This window comes from Silene latifolia, chromosome 6 (assembly GCF_048544455.1).
Source record: "Silene latifolia isolate original U9 population chromosome 6, ASM4854445v1, whole genome shotgun sequence".
NCBI classification, from domain to species: domain Eukaryota; kingdom Viridiplantae; phylum Streptophyta; class Magnoliopsida; order Caryophyllales; family Caryophyllaceae; genus Silene; species Silene latifolia.
In genome coordinates this window covers 4,013,474-4,030,886 of record NC_133531.1, presented here as the reverse complement: position 1 = coordinate 4,030,886, position 17,413 = coordinate 4,013,474, and the positions used below count along the sequence as shown (strand labels likewise).

The 17,413-nt window shown below is 37.2% G+C and overlaps 1 protein-coding gene across 1 annotated transcript; it reads right to left on the bottom strand.

Moving 5' to 3' along the window:
• Nucleotides 1-10,122: 10,122 nt before the first annotated feature.
• On the bottom strand, nt 10,123-16,136 carry LOC141658482 (subtilisin-like protease SBT4.14). Its single transcript, XM_074465426.1, has 11 exons — nt 15,956-16,136; nt 15,684-15,778; nt 15,291-15,388; nt 15,045-15,188; nt 14,859-14,964; nt 13,413-13,926; nt 12,538-12,635; nt 12,215-12,439; nt 11,946-12,054; nt 11,427-11,640; nt 10,123-10,784 (listed from the first exon to the last, which is right to left on the bottom strand). The coding sequence occupies exons 1-11, from the start codon at nt 16,055-16,057 to the stop codon at nt 10,249-10,251; spliced, it is 2,241 nt and encodes a 746-aa protein (XP_074321527.1). The 5' UTR covers nt 16,058-16,136; the 3' UTR covers nt 10,123-10,248.
• Between the last annotated feature and the right edge of the window lie 1,277 nt (nt 16,137-17,413).

The following is a 17,413-nucleotide window of genomic DNA, read 5'->3' as shown; positions in this document are numbered from 1 at the left end:
GGTTAACGAAGAAACTATGACATCCAAGAAACGTCCCCGATCCTGAGATAGTTCATCAGGACACATACAGTATATGCATGCATGCTGGTGTAAGTTGTCTTATTTTCTTGATCTTATTATTAGATGTGGATGCTGGTGTTGAAATTGCTGAATAATGTATTGTTACAGTTTGGTTGTAATGGAATTACTGATAATTTTTTAAAAAAAAAGGTTCAACAATAACAACGGTTATATTTAAATTACCCGTTGTTAATACTTTCAACAACGGGTGTAGTACCTCTACCCGTTGTCAATTATTTTTTTGACGTATTTCATTTTGGCGCAAATTTGGTGAAAATATATTACAACGGGTATATGTTACCCGTTGTAATAAACTTTTGACAACGGTTGACTTTTATTGACCCGTTGTTATTAACATATAACAACGGTTCTTCTTTGAGCACCCGTTGTTAATAGTTTGTCTTAATAAAAAACTAATATAGAAACCCATCCAGCATGCCATACACAAACTAACACACACAACATTATTACTCCAACCGTTGGTATCCTGTGTTAATCCTTCTCTTTCCTCGCTTTTTACATTCTCGTCGATTTCTCAAACCCAGATTCCGTTGCCTTCCCTTATCATCCTGCTCGTTCTCTTTATCATCATCATCAACAGGTATGTTCACTTTAATTTTGTGTTTCGTCATTAGGGTTTTAAGACGATCATCTTGTTTCTTTTTTCATGCATTTGTTTGTTTTTCGTCTTCTTTGTTATCTTTATCATCCCGCATCATCTACTTTACTCCTCTTATCAGGGTTTAGGATTTTAGAAGCTCAATCTGTTGTTTTAAGTTTTCATTCCTATTAGGGTTTAGGGTTTTAGATAATACTCTGCATGTACGTTGTTAAGTTGTTCATATCCAGCTATATCATTCATATTTGGTTTTTAGGATTATCATGGGTGAAAAACGTAAAAGAAGTCAAAAGAATAATGAGCCTGGTGATAATAAGCCTGGTGAAAGGGATGCTACGGTGCAAGAAAGTCCTTGCAGCTATAGCCGCTAAAATGTACAATAGTTCGAAATAACATGGAGTGAGAAGGGTTTCCCTCTTTGGTCCAAATGCGGGTCTTTTCTCCAATTGGATTGGTGCTTGCACAAGACAGTTTGTGCCTATCCATTTAGAGGATGTTAAAAGTTTGAATCCAAAATTGGCGGAGTTATACTTGGCTCGTATAAAGGAAGGCTTTATTATACCCGATGAAAGTCATGATGAGTATTTAATGCATAAGGCGGTGTGTCCACAAAAAGTGGAAGTGTGGCGTTGCTAGGGATTGGTTGTATGTGGACAAGGCAACGGGGAGATGCGTAAGAGCCCACCGGAAAACAAGTGTCCCACCATCAAGCAGGAAGAATGGGATCTTTTCAAAAAGATGAGAACTACTGAGAAGTTTCGGGTTAAATATCCTCGCCTTTTAACGATTTACCTATCATTTTTTTAATTAATGAGTCCTTTATATAATCTTTTTATTATCTCATCTACTTGCGCTTTTATATAATTATTTGAAGGCCGTTAGCAAAAGAAATCGTGCTAACATTTCATGCAAGAAGGGGAAATTCTATGGTTCTCGAGGCGGTTCTGAAAAGATAGAAGAGGACCTCGTAAGTAGCATGCATTATTGCCCCGTGAGACTTTATTTTTTTAATCACACTTGGACTTGCATTGATACACATTTACGTGTATAAATGTTACCATGTTAATGTGTAGGTGGCAAAGGGAGTGAAAGAGGTGGATCGGCATGTAACTTATAAACATGGGCACACGCCTAAAGGATCCCTATTGCCGCATGACAAATACGATGTGGAAGTTTTGGCCAACATAGTAAGCATTATTTTATTAAGACGAGTTCATTACTAACTTTATTATTTTAGTCACAAATATAATTTGAAGTTTATTTAATATATTATAGGATAACGTATTGAAAGAGGTAGAAGAAGGGAAATTCACTCCCGGTGGTCGTAATGACGTTCTTGCTAGAGCGATCGGCCGACCCGAACATCCAAGTCGTTTGAGGGGCGTCCCGTTACAGGTTGGAGTAACGAAATATTATGGGAAAACTGCCCAGATAAAGAAGAAAAGGAAGACTAAGTCCGAGAACGCCGACATGGTAACATTTATTCTATTATTTTCATTTAAGTTCAATTCACATGTTATTGTTGGGATAAAAATTGCGACACATTACATTCTTGGCAAGCGACTTGATTAATGGCATCCGTACTACTAAAGCTGAATGCTGGAGGTAAGCTTTCCGAAGAAGAAGTGAAGATGATGGAGGATGTCATTTCTAAAGGGGGTAATAATAAGGTACAACAAATTGGTGAAGAGGCCGCTACTACCTTGGCAATACATGAGAAGGAAGTATCGGTCAACGAGATTCGAAAGATCGGGTACCTAATAATGCTTCCGTTGTAACAACTAAAGCCGATCGGGTACCTAATATACTTCCTTATTTTTCTTTTGTTTTTTTTTTTTTTTAAAGATCGGGGGTGTGTTCACCGCCAACTTCCGACATGGTGCCATTGAATTGGTTAATTTTATTAGGTAAATAATGGGTCCGAAAAGGAGATGCAACTTGATGAGAAGACGGTGATGGAAAACAAAGATACATCCCCTTCAAGTCGGTTCCACTGTTTTCGATAAGGTATGCATGAAGTGTTTAATTAGTTAAATTTATATGAATGCTGAAGTTTGTGCAAAAATCGGCCTGAGACAAAAAGCGTTTTTGCAAAATCTTTTGAATCTTTGAAGCGTTTTTGCAAAGATATATATAATAATGTATATGTATGTGTATATTCTTCAAAGCCGTAAACAATAGGCCATTATTCTTGCTGACCCTAATAGAATCGAAAAGCCACATGTGCGTGTTGGCGGGGTCTCGTAGAAAACAAATCTGCAGCAGCGAAATCGTAGTTATTCATGGCGAAAAACTTTTGCCGAATCATACAATAGTAGAGATAACTCTACAGTCTTTCCAGGCCATGAAAACTTTCCACCGCTGTCCCGATTCGTGGACGACATTACCATTCTGGGAGATGCGCTTGGAAGTTTCATCCAATGGCCTAATACTCACATCTACTTGGCGAAGATGTCTCCGCCGCCTCCCCTTGAGCAAATGGAAAGAAATATTGGGGTTAGAAGAAATACCTTTATATATATATATGTGTTACATTTTTAATTGTTGAATGTTTTTATATGTTAAATTTATATGTTATTTTTTTTTGTAGGGAACAAAAAAGGCGGCTTTGGCGGATAAGCCTAAGTCCACAGACATGCCAACAACCTCGACTTCACAACAACTTGATGAGGTATGTATTTAATTAACTTCTCCATTTTTTTAAAAATTAACCTCGCCCCTTTATTTATATTTTGTCTGTATTTATAAAAAGCATGGTAATTTTGTGTAGGGGACAAAAAAGACTGATAAGCCTAAGTCCCCAGTCTTACCTGCTACTACTACCTCATCATTGAAAGAGCAGGTTGACGAGGTATTTAATTAAGTACGCTTTTATTTTTATTACTCCAACTAGGATATGTTACCTTTGGATTTTTTATTATTTTAATTATCTATACTACATGTGTAGGCTGGTGGTAGTAGCACCACATCAAAGACTCATTCTTTCCCGGTAGAAAGTTAGGAGTATAAACTCCACAAAATATAAAGGGAAGGATTACATGCAAAAAGTAAGAACGGGGATGATGATGAGACTGTATGAGGAGGCTGGCCATCGCATAGCCTCCGAGCAACTGATAATTATTCCGCTCGAGGAGGATATTCTAGGGGCTGAGCGCCAAGCATGCATATCATGGGATCCTGCCAGCCGTATGGGGGACTAGACCAGATTGATATAGCACACATATTTGTTTGGATGAAGTAAGTTTCTTAATAAATAATTTCATAGTCTAATATTCTGACTACTAGGTAGATAGTGTTTTAAATACCGGAATTAATACCGTAATAATGTAGGATATTGCAAACCAGAGTGATCCCCGAGAAGAATATTCCATCTGATCAATACGGATTCTTGTGCCCCTATGTTTTATCTTTATTTATTGCGGATTTCTCGTTCGAACAACGGGTAGATTATATTGCTCAAAGAATTGGCGACAACCAAGAAGCTGATTTTTGGCGTTTATAATGAAAAAGGGTAATAAACAAATTAATATTACGTTTCCCCTACAATTGCATTTTCATAACTAATATATGTACTTGTTAATAATGATGATGTCTCTTGATGTAGGACTCATTGGGTGCTAGCAGCCATCATGCCGACAAAGAAAAAGTTTTCGATTGGACTCTTTACATCATCAACCAAGCGAGACTTTTAAGCACTTGATTAAAATGTAAGTTTATAATACTGATTTATTTATAATAACATTTTCAATTTTTATTTATAGAAAAAGCTCGTTCATATTTTTGCCCCTAAAAAATTAGTTTCTGCCTCCTTTTTTATTTTTTAAAAAAAGGGCCTTTAAGAAGAAAAGAGCAAACGAGGAGGATCAACCCACGAACGATTCTGATGTTGGCCCTGATTTTATTACGATAACAGGGGTACGTGCTCAAATACAATAACATTAAGTGCAAAATCCGTGTTTAATACTAATACAATACCTAAAGTTCAAGATTCTGATGTGAGCCTTCTCTCGTCTGTTTTTTTTATGTAATAATAGGCCCCTCGCCAGCCAGATAGCATACAATGTGGATACTACGCTTGTCGGTTCATGTTGGAGATTATTAGGCGAAGATATCTCGTTATTCCAGAAAGGGTTAGTAATAATTTAAACATGTGTTTATTACTTTTTTTAAATTAGAGCTAATGTTGTCTTGCAATTGCTGCTATATATACCATAATGTTGCTAATGTTGTCTTGCTTGCGCTATATATACCATAATGTATTCTCTTCGTTTTTCCGCAAAGATATGTAATCAACTAAATCACAACAGATTGAGCAATACTCAAGTATAGATATAGACGAGGTAAGAGACATGTGGGGCAACTACGTCTTAGAATATATATAGATAGAAATTTTTTTGTTGAAGTTAGGGAATGATTAATTAGTTCATGTAAATTCAACTCCTTGTAATTATATATATATATATATATGATCTCATTTATTGTATGTGGTTGAATTGAATCTATTGAGTTAATGAACCCGCTATGATTTATCTTTGGTCTTTGGTATATGGTGTCTTTGATATATGCGAGTTTTTGAATGGCATGAAACAAATTTAATTTTTCAGAACATTAGGTGTACGTAATAAAAACGGTTACTAAAAAAAAACCGTTGTGAATACCTTTCACAACGGTTAATAAAACTAACACCGTTGTGAATGACATTTACAAATACCCAAGATAATATTCAACAACAAGTTTTAATCAAAGAACCGTTGTTAAAAGTATTCACAATTTTGGAGGTAAAATTACAACAACGGGTATTAAACAAAGAACCGTTGTTACTAACAATTTCAACAACGGGTATGTAACATAAACCCGTTGTCAAAAGACTTCATAATTTTGGAGGGAAAGTTACAACAACGGTTATACATACGACAACCGTTGTTATATTATTCCCTCCAAAATTTTGAAACACTTTCCACAACGGAGAACACCCAACAACAACGGCTTTTAACCGTGGTGAATACTTTAGACAACGGTTTCACTAAATAAGCAAACCGTTGTAAATACCTTCTACAACGGCCGCTTTAACAACGTCCGCTTTTTTATTTTACAACGGTTTTTATCCGTTGTTATAGGCTGTATCTGTAGTAGTGAGTAAAAATAAAAATAAAAGTGATACGAGATCACACTAAATTACAACCGAATCAATATTCCCTTTTATTACGGGTAATATCGATTAAAACTAAGGCCATAGATAAAATTACATAATTCAAAATTATATAAATAAAAGGACATTCAACAATTGAAATATGCAGCATTATAATATGTACCTATCATGCCAAATTACGTGCCAAATCGCCCTATTTAACTTGTATCGTATATGTAACCCGGTTTTATGGAAATGCGCGATAATAACTTCTTAAAATCACAAATTAACACTTAAATCACATATAAGCTCAAGTTAATTTATCCTAACACTCTTAGGACTCAAAAATTAGTCATCACTCAATTTTTGACAATAATTCAACTTGATTTCTCTATTGGTGTCTTATTAGGTAGAGATTGCCTTGCCTCTTTACCTTTGCCACAATTACTCTATTTAAATGGTCCTGAAACCAACACTCATTTAGATGAAAAATGATTTTCAGGCCAGAAAATTCCAATAATCTTCCTACTGAAAGCAGTTTTTGTTTAAAGTCTGGAATAACAAGAACATTATGAAGGGTGATATTGTCAGTCAAGTAAACTGTTCCAGTTTTATGTACTAGTTTAGTACTTCCATCTGGCAAACCAACCATGATGGGATGTTTAAGATTTTTGACATGATGTACTAAGGACAAACAAGATGTCATGTGGTCAGAAGCTCCTGAATTCACTGTCCAAACATCAGAATGTGACCTTAAATTTGGTGAAGGTTCAAAGAGAGAGGTTATACTGCAAAGCTTGTGGCAGGAAGAGTATAAGAAGCATTAGACTGTGCAGTGTTTGCACTAAGCGCTTTCATGACCTGCTGAACCACTTTGTCCACCCGTCCTGGTGCCAAGTCAGGAGTTCCATATTGTTGTCGTCCCTGAGACTGATTATGAGTGGCATCAGTATTATAAAATTCTTGCTCATCAGTATCAAAAGGAGTCTCATCTTCATAATCCCGTGATCCAGCTCTGACTGCATCTGCATTGTTTGCAGCTGGCCTTCTATAAACATTGTTGCCTTGCCTGTGATAGCTGTTAGAGCGGCCTCTGCCTCTTCCATAAGAATTCTGAGATCTGCCCCTGCCACCTCTACCAAGGCCTCTGGCTAGGTAGCATTGAAATTCCACATGCTCAAACACATTGCACATTGGACAAGTCTGCAATTGATAGCATTCTGTCACATCATGCCCTTTCTTCTTGCAATGTGAGCATTGTTTAACGGGTTTCTCATCTGTATCCAGTTTAGGCTTATTTGAAGTAGATTCAAGAGTTGAGGCAGACTGCTTGAAACTAGCATACGCATTGGCTTCTGTCATTGCCTCAATAGAATCACTAATCTCTTTCTGTGTCTCAATTCTCTGCAAAAGTCCTAATGCTTTGTTAATTGTTGGCATAGGATCCATTGTCAGGATATTGCTTTTAACAGTCTCAAAACCAGAATTCAACCCCATCAGCATTTGAATAAGCCTGGATTGCATCTCTCTATCAAACAATCTCTTCAAGAACACGCAGGAACACGAATTCAAGGCACCACAAGTAAATTGTGGAAGAGGACCAATTGCATCAATTTCTTCCCATGTTCTTTTAAGACGACTGTAATAATCAACAACTCCAGAGTTCTCCTGAGAAATAGCACCTAGGTCTTTCTTCAATTGATATAACTCTAGGCTATTAACCGGACCATAATGCTCAACTAATTCCTTCCATAGCTGCTTAGAAGAGGAGACACACTTAAAATTGGCGCGTAAAACAGGCTCCATTGAATGTAAGATCCACTGCCTCACAAGAAGATCCACACGTTTCCACTGATAATGCTTCTTATCAGTATCATCAGGCTTTGAACAAGTGCCAGTTATGAAACCTTCCTTGTTCTTCGCCATTAAAGCAAGCATGACCTCACGCTTCCAATTCATGAAGTTACGACCATTGAAAAGAACATCAACAAGACTATTTGTAGGTTGATCATGAGTTGTGATGTATAAAGGATCATCATAGAATGCATATGGTAAAGAATTGTCAGAGGAAACAGTAGTATTAACCGATTCCGGCATTTTGTGAAAATTTGAGTAACAAAAATCACGAATTCTGAACTTCGATTGAAGTATGCAGAAAATTCGAAGGAATTACGAGGAATAAAATGCAATTAATTCTGAAATTCGACGGAATTATGCAGAAATTAACGCCAAAAGAATCGAAAATGACAAATTGATTGTTGCGGAAGCGTTTTGATGATGATAGGGTCGTCACCTACGCGATTGATACCATGTTAAGCTAACCCTAACCTCCATTGATGAAAGCTTCAAGCTTGAAGAAACAGAGCTAAATAAAGGGAGCTTTTATTAGAATATATTTTGTGTTTTTACAATGAATTAACTTAAGGACTAATCTGTTCTTCTAAGCTTATATACAAACTGTAACAAACAAACACAAATTCTAACTAACACACTGCCACATCAGCAATCCGTGTGCACATAGAAGCTCAGCTGTGATTGGTAGCTTGAATGCCTTGCATATTTCCACAATTTTAACTATACATTTTTGTAATGCTTTTATATGAAAGCTAGTAGCCGTAGTAGGTTTATAAGATTCGATTTGTAATATGAAGAGTTGTATGATGTGATTAGTAGCGTTATTTTTTTTACTAATGCAAATTTAATTAATAATGTCAGATTTGTGGTGGCGTATAGTCGACGGATGGGACGAAACTAATTTGGTGCTAATTGTTGTGGTGAGGGAGGGCGTTCGCCGGCGTGAAGGGATGACGGTGCGCCGGTGTGTGGTGGTGCCTGGCGAAGAGGGGGGTGGTTGAATGGGTATAGATTTGCGTTGGTAATGAAAAAATGTAGGTTAAAAGAACAAAAGTGAAAAAAAGGAAATTATTAAATGCTTAAACATTGCCCTATTTTAAATAATTTTGGCGGAAGGAAATCATTTATATATTTGGAAAAATATTAATTAAGATATATAACAAAATCAATGTTATAAAAAGATCTTATTTCATATCTCACCATTGCCACATGTCATTGCGTTACTCGTAGTGTATATAAGATTCTATACACCGAGTGTAACGTAGCTTTTTCGTTAGTTTTTAGGACCCGTACTCGTTGCCACTTGCATATTGTGAGAGGGCATTGTCCGTCTTCAACTTGTAGCGGATAATGTCCCTAGAATTTGTGTTTTTTTTACTATTCTAAAGTTTTAAATAAGAGTTTTTTTTTATTATTATCTTTTGGTTAAAAAAATTTAAATTCTAAAAATATAATGAAAAATGTTGGGGATACGTTGTAATTAAATTACGTTTTATTCAAAAAAAAGTATTAACAAATATTATTTTATTTTCGATTGCACTTAGTCGCATTACAATATAGGGGAGGGGAGATTCGAACCTGGGGCCTAGACGCCTAGTGTCCACAATACCTCTGTGGCTTTGTGGGTATGAGTTTAGATATCCTCCCGTTGAGACGAGATTTGTTTTACAAACTTGTACCCGCCATAAATGGTGCGACGACGAGTATGGGTATGGGTATGGGTATGGGTATGAGTATCAAATATGGTGTTCAAGAAGAACATCTTAATTCGGACATGTTGTACATATTAGAAGACATATAGCTAAGAAGCAACATCTGAAATTGATAAGAACGACCAAGATTTGACATAGCTAAGAACCAACTAATCCTGCATCAATAATCATACAATTCCACCGATACTCAATATTATGTATGTCATACATAGTTACATACATATCCGATAAAACTTTTTAGTTAAAACTACAGGCTAATATTCAGAAAGTCCACTAATAACATATCCTTAGAGTACAGAAACTAGGGGTGGTCAACAATGCGGGTTGACCTGGTCCGGGCCGGGTCGGGGGCGGGCCGGGTTAGGCTTTGGGAGATCCGGGATCGGCCCAGGTAAGGGGCGGGACGGGCCGGTTTGAGGCGGGTCGGGGCAAGCCGGGTCAAAAGTGACCCGTGAGGCGGGTCAAGGGCGGGTCTGGGTTTGAGCGGGCCGGGTTTGACATTTGGGAACCCGTAACCGGCCCGAATCTAGGGCGGTCGGGCCAGGTCCGGGTCGGGCGGGGCGGTTTCATCAGCGGGTCACAGTCAGGCCGGGTCCGGGTTAGCAAGGCCGACCCGCACTATTGACCACCCCTAACAGAAACCATTAGTGAGTCTCCTTGCACCAAAACAAAAACGAAAAATAAAAAAAAATATGCATGACGATATCCCTACGAAACAAGAAGTCTATACGGAAGTCCGACACACATTAACCAGACAAAAGGCCATCTATTTTATTATCTTTAGTACAATTTTTTCTTAATTTTGTACAATAATTTTTCAATAACCTTATTAAAATACCGTCTCTTAGAAGACCTACTCATCCTAAGAATTACTCTTATAACCTATAAATGACTATCGGACTTCTAACAGCATGCCTTGAGCTTCTCCAAATAAGTGAAGCCGATAACATTCTTACACCGAATTCCGGTCTAGTTTTCACCACAACCTTAAAACTCCTCATTTGAGAGGCTCGAGAGAAGTTAAGACTCGAAGGCGTAACCGTGATCTCCACACCTTTCGGAACCCTAATTGTGGCATTGTACACCGAGTTTGGTGGACCCACATTGGTGACTCTTCTTCGGAACACACCAACTGTGGGTCTCTGCTTGTTCTTCACGCTTAGCTGCATTGTAGGATAGTTGAGGGCATCATACCCAAATGAAGGAATCATAGATGTACAGTTGATGGATTTCGACCCAACCAGGACGGATAATGAGGTTCCGTTATAGCCCTCTCGACATAGAAACTGAATGTAAGTCATTTCGTCCATGTCGTAGATTAAGCCTGGACTCACTGCTCTAAGTGGGTTTACTTGACCCGCACCATACGCGAATTCCGCATCTTTGTTGACCCTTGAGCTCATTGGCCTCGCTGTTGAAACACACAAGGATTAAAATTAGACCTGGCAAAACTGACTTCATGAGTCACGAACCAAACCCAATCTAAGCAATCCTAATATTTATAGGGTATTGATTTTCGTAGTACACATTTTACTCATCACAATCCTAATATTTATAGGGTATTTTTCACCTAAAAATAGGTACTCGTATTATATTTGGAACATTTTCTCATGTACCCCTTCTTTTCTTGCAAAAAAATTTGACACAATAACTTTTGGCTATAAGTTCAGAATACAATAATTTTTTTTTTTTTCAATTTAACCTTGTTTAAGAGGTCTTCAATTTCAAAAAAAATCCACTGCCGTCTTAACTCGTAGTCGGAATTATAGACGGTCAAAGTTTATTCGTTAAAAAAGCTTTGACCGTCCATAACTACCGGCTACAAGTTCAAAAAATGGTGATTTTTTTTTCAAATTCAAGGTCTCAGCAAGATAATTGGTTTGAAAAAAGAAAATTACCGTTTTTTGAACTCGTAACAGAGAATTATTATCGGTCAAAGTGTTTTTGTGAAAAACTAGGGATACACCTTAAAAAACGAAAAAGTTCAGGGGTATACGAGAGAATATCCCATTATATTTTCATTGGGAGCCTATGTGGCTACACTATTCCAAACCTGTTGTGAGGATAGCAGACCGAATAGCAGCAGGGGACCAATTCGGATGAAACGACTTGACATAGGCCGCAACTCCTGCAACATGAGGGCATGCCATTGAAGTCCCTGACAAGAGGTTAAACTTTGAGTGTTGGGTATCGCCCTTCAACCCAGTCAGGGACTTCAGAGGAGTATATGCAGCCAGTATATCGATCCCGGGTGCAGCAATATCTGGCTGCAGCAATTAAGGCTTCAATCAGTTACATAGTCACTAAACTGGAAAAGTGGCTTGAACCGAAATCAATAAGGATCCTCTGTCTCACTTTTGTGTCTCATTCTCTGTCCCACTACATTTATCTTCTGACACATCACTTGATGCAAGAATAAAATATGCAATATATAGTATAATTAGTTGATGTGTCAGAATATGTATAGAGTGGGACACAGAATAGGACACCAAATGGGACAGAGGATCCTTACTGAACTGAAACTTGCCCCTTTCTCAGATTTAGACAAAGCAAGGGATGCTTAAAAATATACCTTAAGAAGTCTAAGTGATCCCGGATTTGGACCTCGAGACGAAAATGAACCAATATACGGAGCTGAAACCTTCACTTCTTTGGATTTATATATTGTTGCCGAAGGTGACCTGCCATACCATACAAAACAGCCAACATTTTATTTCAATTGTATTCCATCTCAATCATTTGTTTACCTTTAATTAAAATACCCCTCAGAAAAAATCCAAAACGTAAATAAATGATTAAGACAGAGAGTACAAACATACTACAACAGTAAGTCTTTTTTACCTTGTTGAGTGGATGTATTCGTCAATTTTTTCACCAACAGTAGAATTTACAATAGTACCGGGTGCCATGAAAACCATAGCAACATCCAAAAACCTAGGGCTCGAAACAATGGCACCGATACCTTGGTTTTGTTTTACCACAGACTCGACTCCCCAATCCTGTAGTCTACACAAAACAATTTTTCCTTTTACCTTTGTCGGGCTCATTGAGTTATCCAAACAGAACCTGGTTCATAAAAATGAGAATCGCGCTATTGTAAGTTTACATTGGATATAGTTTTTCCGACAAAGGGAGCCACAATGACAGTTTTGATGGTGAAGTACCTTGCGCTACCTTTGTCTTCGGAATTTTTTGCTACATCCTCCCCACTAACTAGATCATATGACTTTCCGTTCGTTTCAAACAAGTCGACTCCGACTCCCTGATCAACAAGTAAATGAAAACATCATGCACATTTTCATTTAATTCATGTGTTTTGTGTTAAGCAAACTACAAACTAATCTTGCAATTTACGAATTAAATTAAAATTCGTAATGAACCAATTTACCAACTAACTGTAGTACAATACATAGTGGAGATTCGAACCTATGACCTAATATTTAAATGGACAGTGATAGGGCGTCACCGGATGACGCTCAAATTGGGTGCCACCCTCTCAGGCTCTCACATACATTCTTAATTGAAGGGGTCCCCACTCACCCCATGTGAGATGGTGGCACCCAAATTGAGTGTCACCCGGTGGCGCCCTTTCATTTTCCATATTTAATTTCTCCGTCTTCTCCGTCGTAAGGAACTCATACCTTCCATTACGTCTGGTCAATGGTGCGGGTCGGTTGGGTCAAGACCGAGTCAGGGGGCAGGCCAGGTTTGGCTTGGGAGACCCGGAACCGGCCTGAGATATGGGGCGGGACGGGTCGGGCGAGGTTAAGGTGACCCGTGAGGCGGGTTTTGGGGTGGGCCCAGGGCGGGTCCAGGTTGGGACGGATCGGGCTTGATATTTGGGGACCCGGAACCGGCCCGAATATGGGCAGACTAGGAGGCGGGCCGGGTCAAAAGTGACCCATTGACGGGTCGGACCAGGTCCTGCATTTTTGACCAGCCCTACCTTCCATCGGTCATAAAGACATACAACTGGTGGTAAAATCCATTTACTGTCGTATTTAGACATCTTCGATATTTAATAGAAACTTTAATTTACCTCGAGGCTTTTACCATTACCGAGCAAAACTTTACTCCGAAACCCACGATCGATCCCACTAGCAGCAACAGTCAAAATCCAAGGCGCGTGATTAGCAACACTGCCACCAGCGGGCCCATCATTACCAGCGGACCCCACAGTGACGATCCCCTTCCTCATTGCATGAAACGATCCAATCGATATAGAGTCCGACACATAGCTCGGTGAGGGCCCACCGATGGAGTAACTGATTACATCAACACCATCAGCGATGGCGTGGTCAAAGGCGGCTAGTATGTCCATGTCAGAGCACCCTGTGCTGACCCAGCATACCTTGTAGGCCGCTATCCGGGCTGCTGGGACCGCTCCTCGGGCAGTCCCCGCTGCCAGACCCGAGAGGCTGGCGTTGTTGACAAGGACGCCTGCCAAGGTGGAGGATGTGTGGGTCCCGTGGCCTTCGACGTCGATTGGGGAGAGAATGTCTGCTGGGTCCTTGGTACCGTCTAGCTTGAAGTAGTTGGCGCCTATTATTTTGCTGTTGGCGGGAAAGTTAGTTAGTTAGTTGGGATTGTAATGAAATTGAAATTTTGATATTTTTTTTTTTTTTTTGAGGGGGAAATTTTGATATTTTGGGTGGGTGTCCACATTATAAATTTATTGAAGGTTTAATAACAACTGAATTTAACACCTGACATGTTTTAGATTCGTATTACTCCCTCATATTCACCATTTTCTTCCCTATTTCCTTTTACGGATTATTCACGTTTTCTTCCCTATTTTCTTTTTTGGGTTGATTTGTGTGGTCCAAAATTCAATAGCATGTGGGGTAGTGTGTTTTATGTGGTCCAAATTCAATTTCTTATTTCTTGTGTAAAAAGGAAAGGGGAAGAAAATGGTGAATAGGAGGGAGTACATTACAGGAGTCTCAATAATAATTTTAAAGAAAATGATAAATACAGCCCTATGTATTTAAGGTGCCAAAAAAGGAATGAAAGTCTTAAATCAAGCATTAATGACATCAATTTACGCGTAATTGTGTCTTAAATAACTAATTTAATTCCATTTTGGGAAGTAATTTAGTTCTTAAATACAGGGTTGTATTTATCATTACCGTAATTTTAATATTTAATAATCTCAAACTATACGACACATAAAAGGGGAGTAATTATCATTTTTAATTTCGGGAATTTATACATTTCTTTTATGTAAGGAAAATTTTATACTTCGTAAAAGCATTTTAACTCACACGGGGGTGTCTTTTCAACCGTTATTTTTTAATTAATTTTTGTGTTGTTTAGCTAGCTCGCTATTTTTCAGAGTTAAGTTAATTTTATGTAAACCGGGATATAAACCCTTTTAAAGTAATTTTGTTTCTTGTTTGGTCATCATAATTGTTGATGCATTATTTCCCTTATTTATGCCTAAAACTTAAAATGTCCAAAATAACAAATGAAACATAAAAATTACTTGTTGCATCCTGAGAAATTAGCATGGTGTGAGCAACTTCCCTTCCATTTTCCGGGGGGCGGTCCGAGACCATCATCTTTGAAGCTCACCGATTGAGGTGTAATCCCTATAACAACAACAATGATTCGAGGTCAACTAACACGCACTCCCGTGTCAATAATTCAAAGAGAGCTTAATAAAATGAACCTGTGTCGAAAAGAGCAACAATAACATTGCTTTCGGTTTTGAGTGATCTCCTAGCTGATTGAGGAAACCCTACAAAATCCCAAGATTTTGTTGTGTGGAGTTTGTGATATCGGTTCTCATAAATCCATAGCACCTCTTCCATGTCTACAATAATATTCAACAATTATATTAAATTCTTACTACGAAAAAAATGGTTTGTATATTACGGTTTTTCTAACATGTGCACGTGTAAAATGTAGTACCAACCAGACAATGCTTCAGCTTCATGTTTTGACAATCTAGCAGCAAATGCATTGAAGCTCCTATGATAACTATGTACTATTGATTCTTTTGCCTCTTCTTCACTGATCAAGTCACAAAAGAAAATAGTTAAATAAACTTTTTTATGATAATATATTATTTCGTTTTTTCTTTTGATTGTTGTTAGTTTGTTTCATATGAGGCGCTCTTACATAAGACGCGTTAAGATGTTTCTTAATAATTAACACAGACAACTCATATGTGGATCGTTTTAAAACAGGCTCTTTATGTTTATAACATAAATAATTATAGTCGGTTAATGTAAATTGGACCTCATCCACTAATTCTTGAAAACAAAAACTTTATAGTGAATTTAGTTTCTTAATGATTTTAACCAACCTTCCTTTCAAATTACTAAGTAGGTTTAAATGTGTTTGAATTGCGGACGCTTTATCTTGAAGCAGTTGATTTCCCAAGTAAATGATGTAAAATTCCTGCAAATCATTGAATTTCTCGAAAGTTATATAAACTAATACTCCGTATATAACATATAATCAATGACAACTTCTTACAAAAAAGAAAAAAAACGTCAGGAGAGGTTTTTTTAGTACGTATTAGAAAAACCGATAGACTGCGTTGTAATCGCAATATAAAAAGAAAAAAAACATAACCTTTTGGTCATTTGGGTGGATTGTGGTGGCTAGGGTTGTGGATATGGAAATGAGGAAAATAAAAGAAAGAATTTTGAGAGAGAAATTGCATAGTGGTGGCATTTTGCATTGAGAGAGTAATGTTGTAAATAGAGAGTAGAATAATAATGTAGGAAGGTTTGCAAATAGTATGATGACAATGGTTATAAGTGATGGTGTTTAATTGGGTTTAATTTCATCAACCAATGAACACTAAACTTGCAGCAAACACTATCTAATAACACATCTTGTCTTTCAATGCAAGTGATTTTGATTTGCTTCAACGTAAAATAGTAGCCTTTTGTTGTAGGGGTAATTATAATTGTGAAATGAGTGGTGCATGGATCTTGATTCAATTTCACAATTTGTTATAGTGTAAGATTGGTTCATTAAAAAAAGGGAAAATATATAGCCCTCAGGTTTTAAAACCGAAAAAACAACCCAAAAGGCTGTATTTATTATTATCTTAAAGAAAATATGAATTGTCAAAATAGGATGCGTAGACGAAGTTAGCGAAGTAGGATTTACCAATCTATAACATCCCCTATATACTAAAAGAATAGGAAAAGCTTCAAGTTTTCCCGCCTAAAGCACATTTCCTATTTTGATAAAATCTTTTATTTACTTTCCTATTTTGATATAATCTCTTATTTAAAATTTGTCTCTAAGATTTTTGTGATAAAAAATTCGTTCTTTGTATATTAAATTGTGCCTAAAAGATATGCTAATAAAAAATTTATAAACAATTTCATTAATTTTGTTTAAAAATATACACATTTCATGACATCCCCTATATACTAAACGAATAGGAAAAGTTTCAAGTTTTCCCGCCTAAAGCACATTTCCTATTTTGATAAAATCTTTTATTTACTTTCCTATTTTGATATAATCTCTTATTTAAAATTTGTCTCTAAGATGTTTGTGATAAAAAATTCGTTCTTTGTATATTAAATCGTGCCTAAAAGATATGCTAATAAAAAATTTATAAACAATTTCATTAATTTTGTTTAAAAATATACACATTTCATGACATTACTCAATTTTTTTGGATTAGTTTTATAGTTACTTTTTTTTTCTAAAAATAAAAACTCTATAAATACCGCGCATTCATTGCGCGGGATCTAAACTAGTTCCTATCAAAGAGGAAAAGCCAAATGGATAGTCTTGTTCAGGTTGGGACATTTCACATCCAGGTAAATAGGGATAATGGTCAATTCATACAACAAATATTCAGGCTAAGTCATATTAGTTCGGGTTACGAGTTAAGCTTGGGTACGCAGTTTAGATGTCGCATCGAATTATTCGGGTCGGATTATTTTCGCTAGGCCTAGTTATCGGAGACTTGAAGTATGGGCCTTTGGGTCTGACTGGCAATGTCCCTGCTTAGCTGCGTCAGGTGTTACAACAATGAAATATAAAATAATGGCCCACCAAGGTTTG

Coding starts and splice junctions, on each gene's coding strand:
- LOC141658482 (XM_074465426.1), bottom strand. CDS start 16,057: ATGCCACCACTATGCAATTTCTCTCTCAAAATTCTTTCTTTTATTTTC. Junction 12,055..12,214: donor GAATACATCCACTCAACAAG/GTAAAAAAGACT, acceptor ATGGTATGGCAG/GTCACCTTCGGCAACAATAT. Junction 11,641..11,945: donor GATCACTTAGACTTCTTAAG/GTATATTTTTAA, acceptor TAATTGCTGCAG/CCAGATATTGCTGCACCCGG.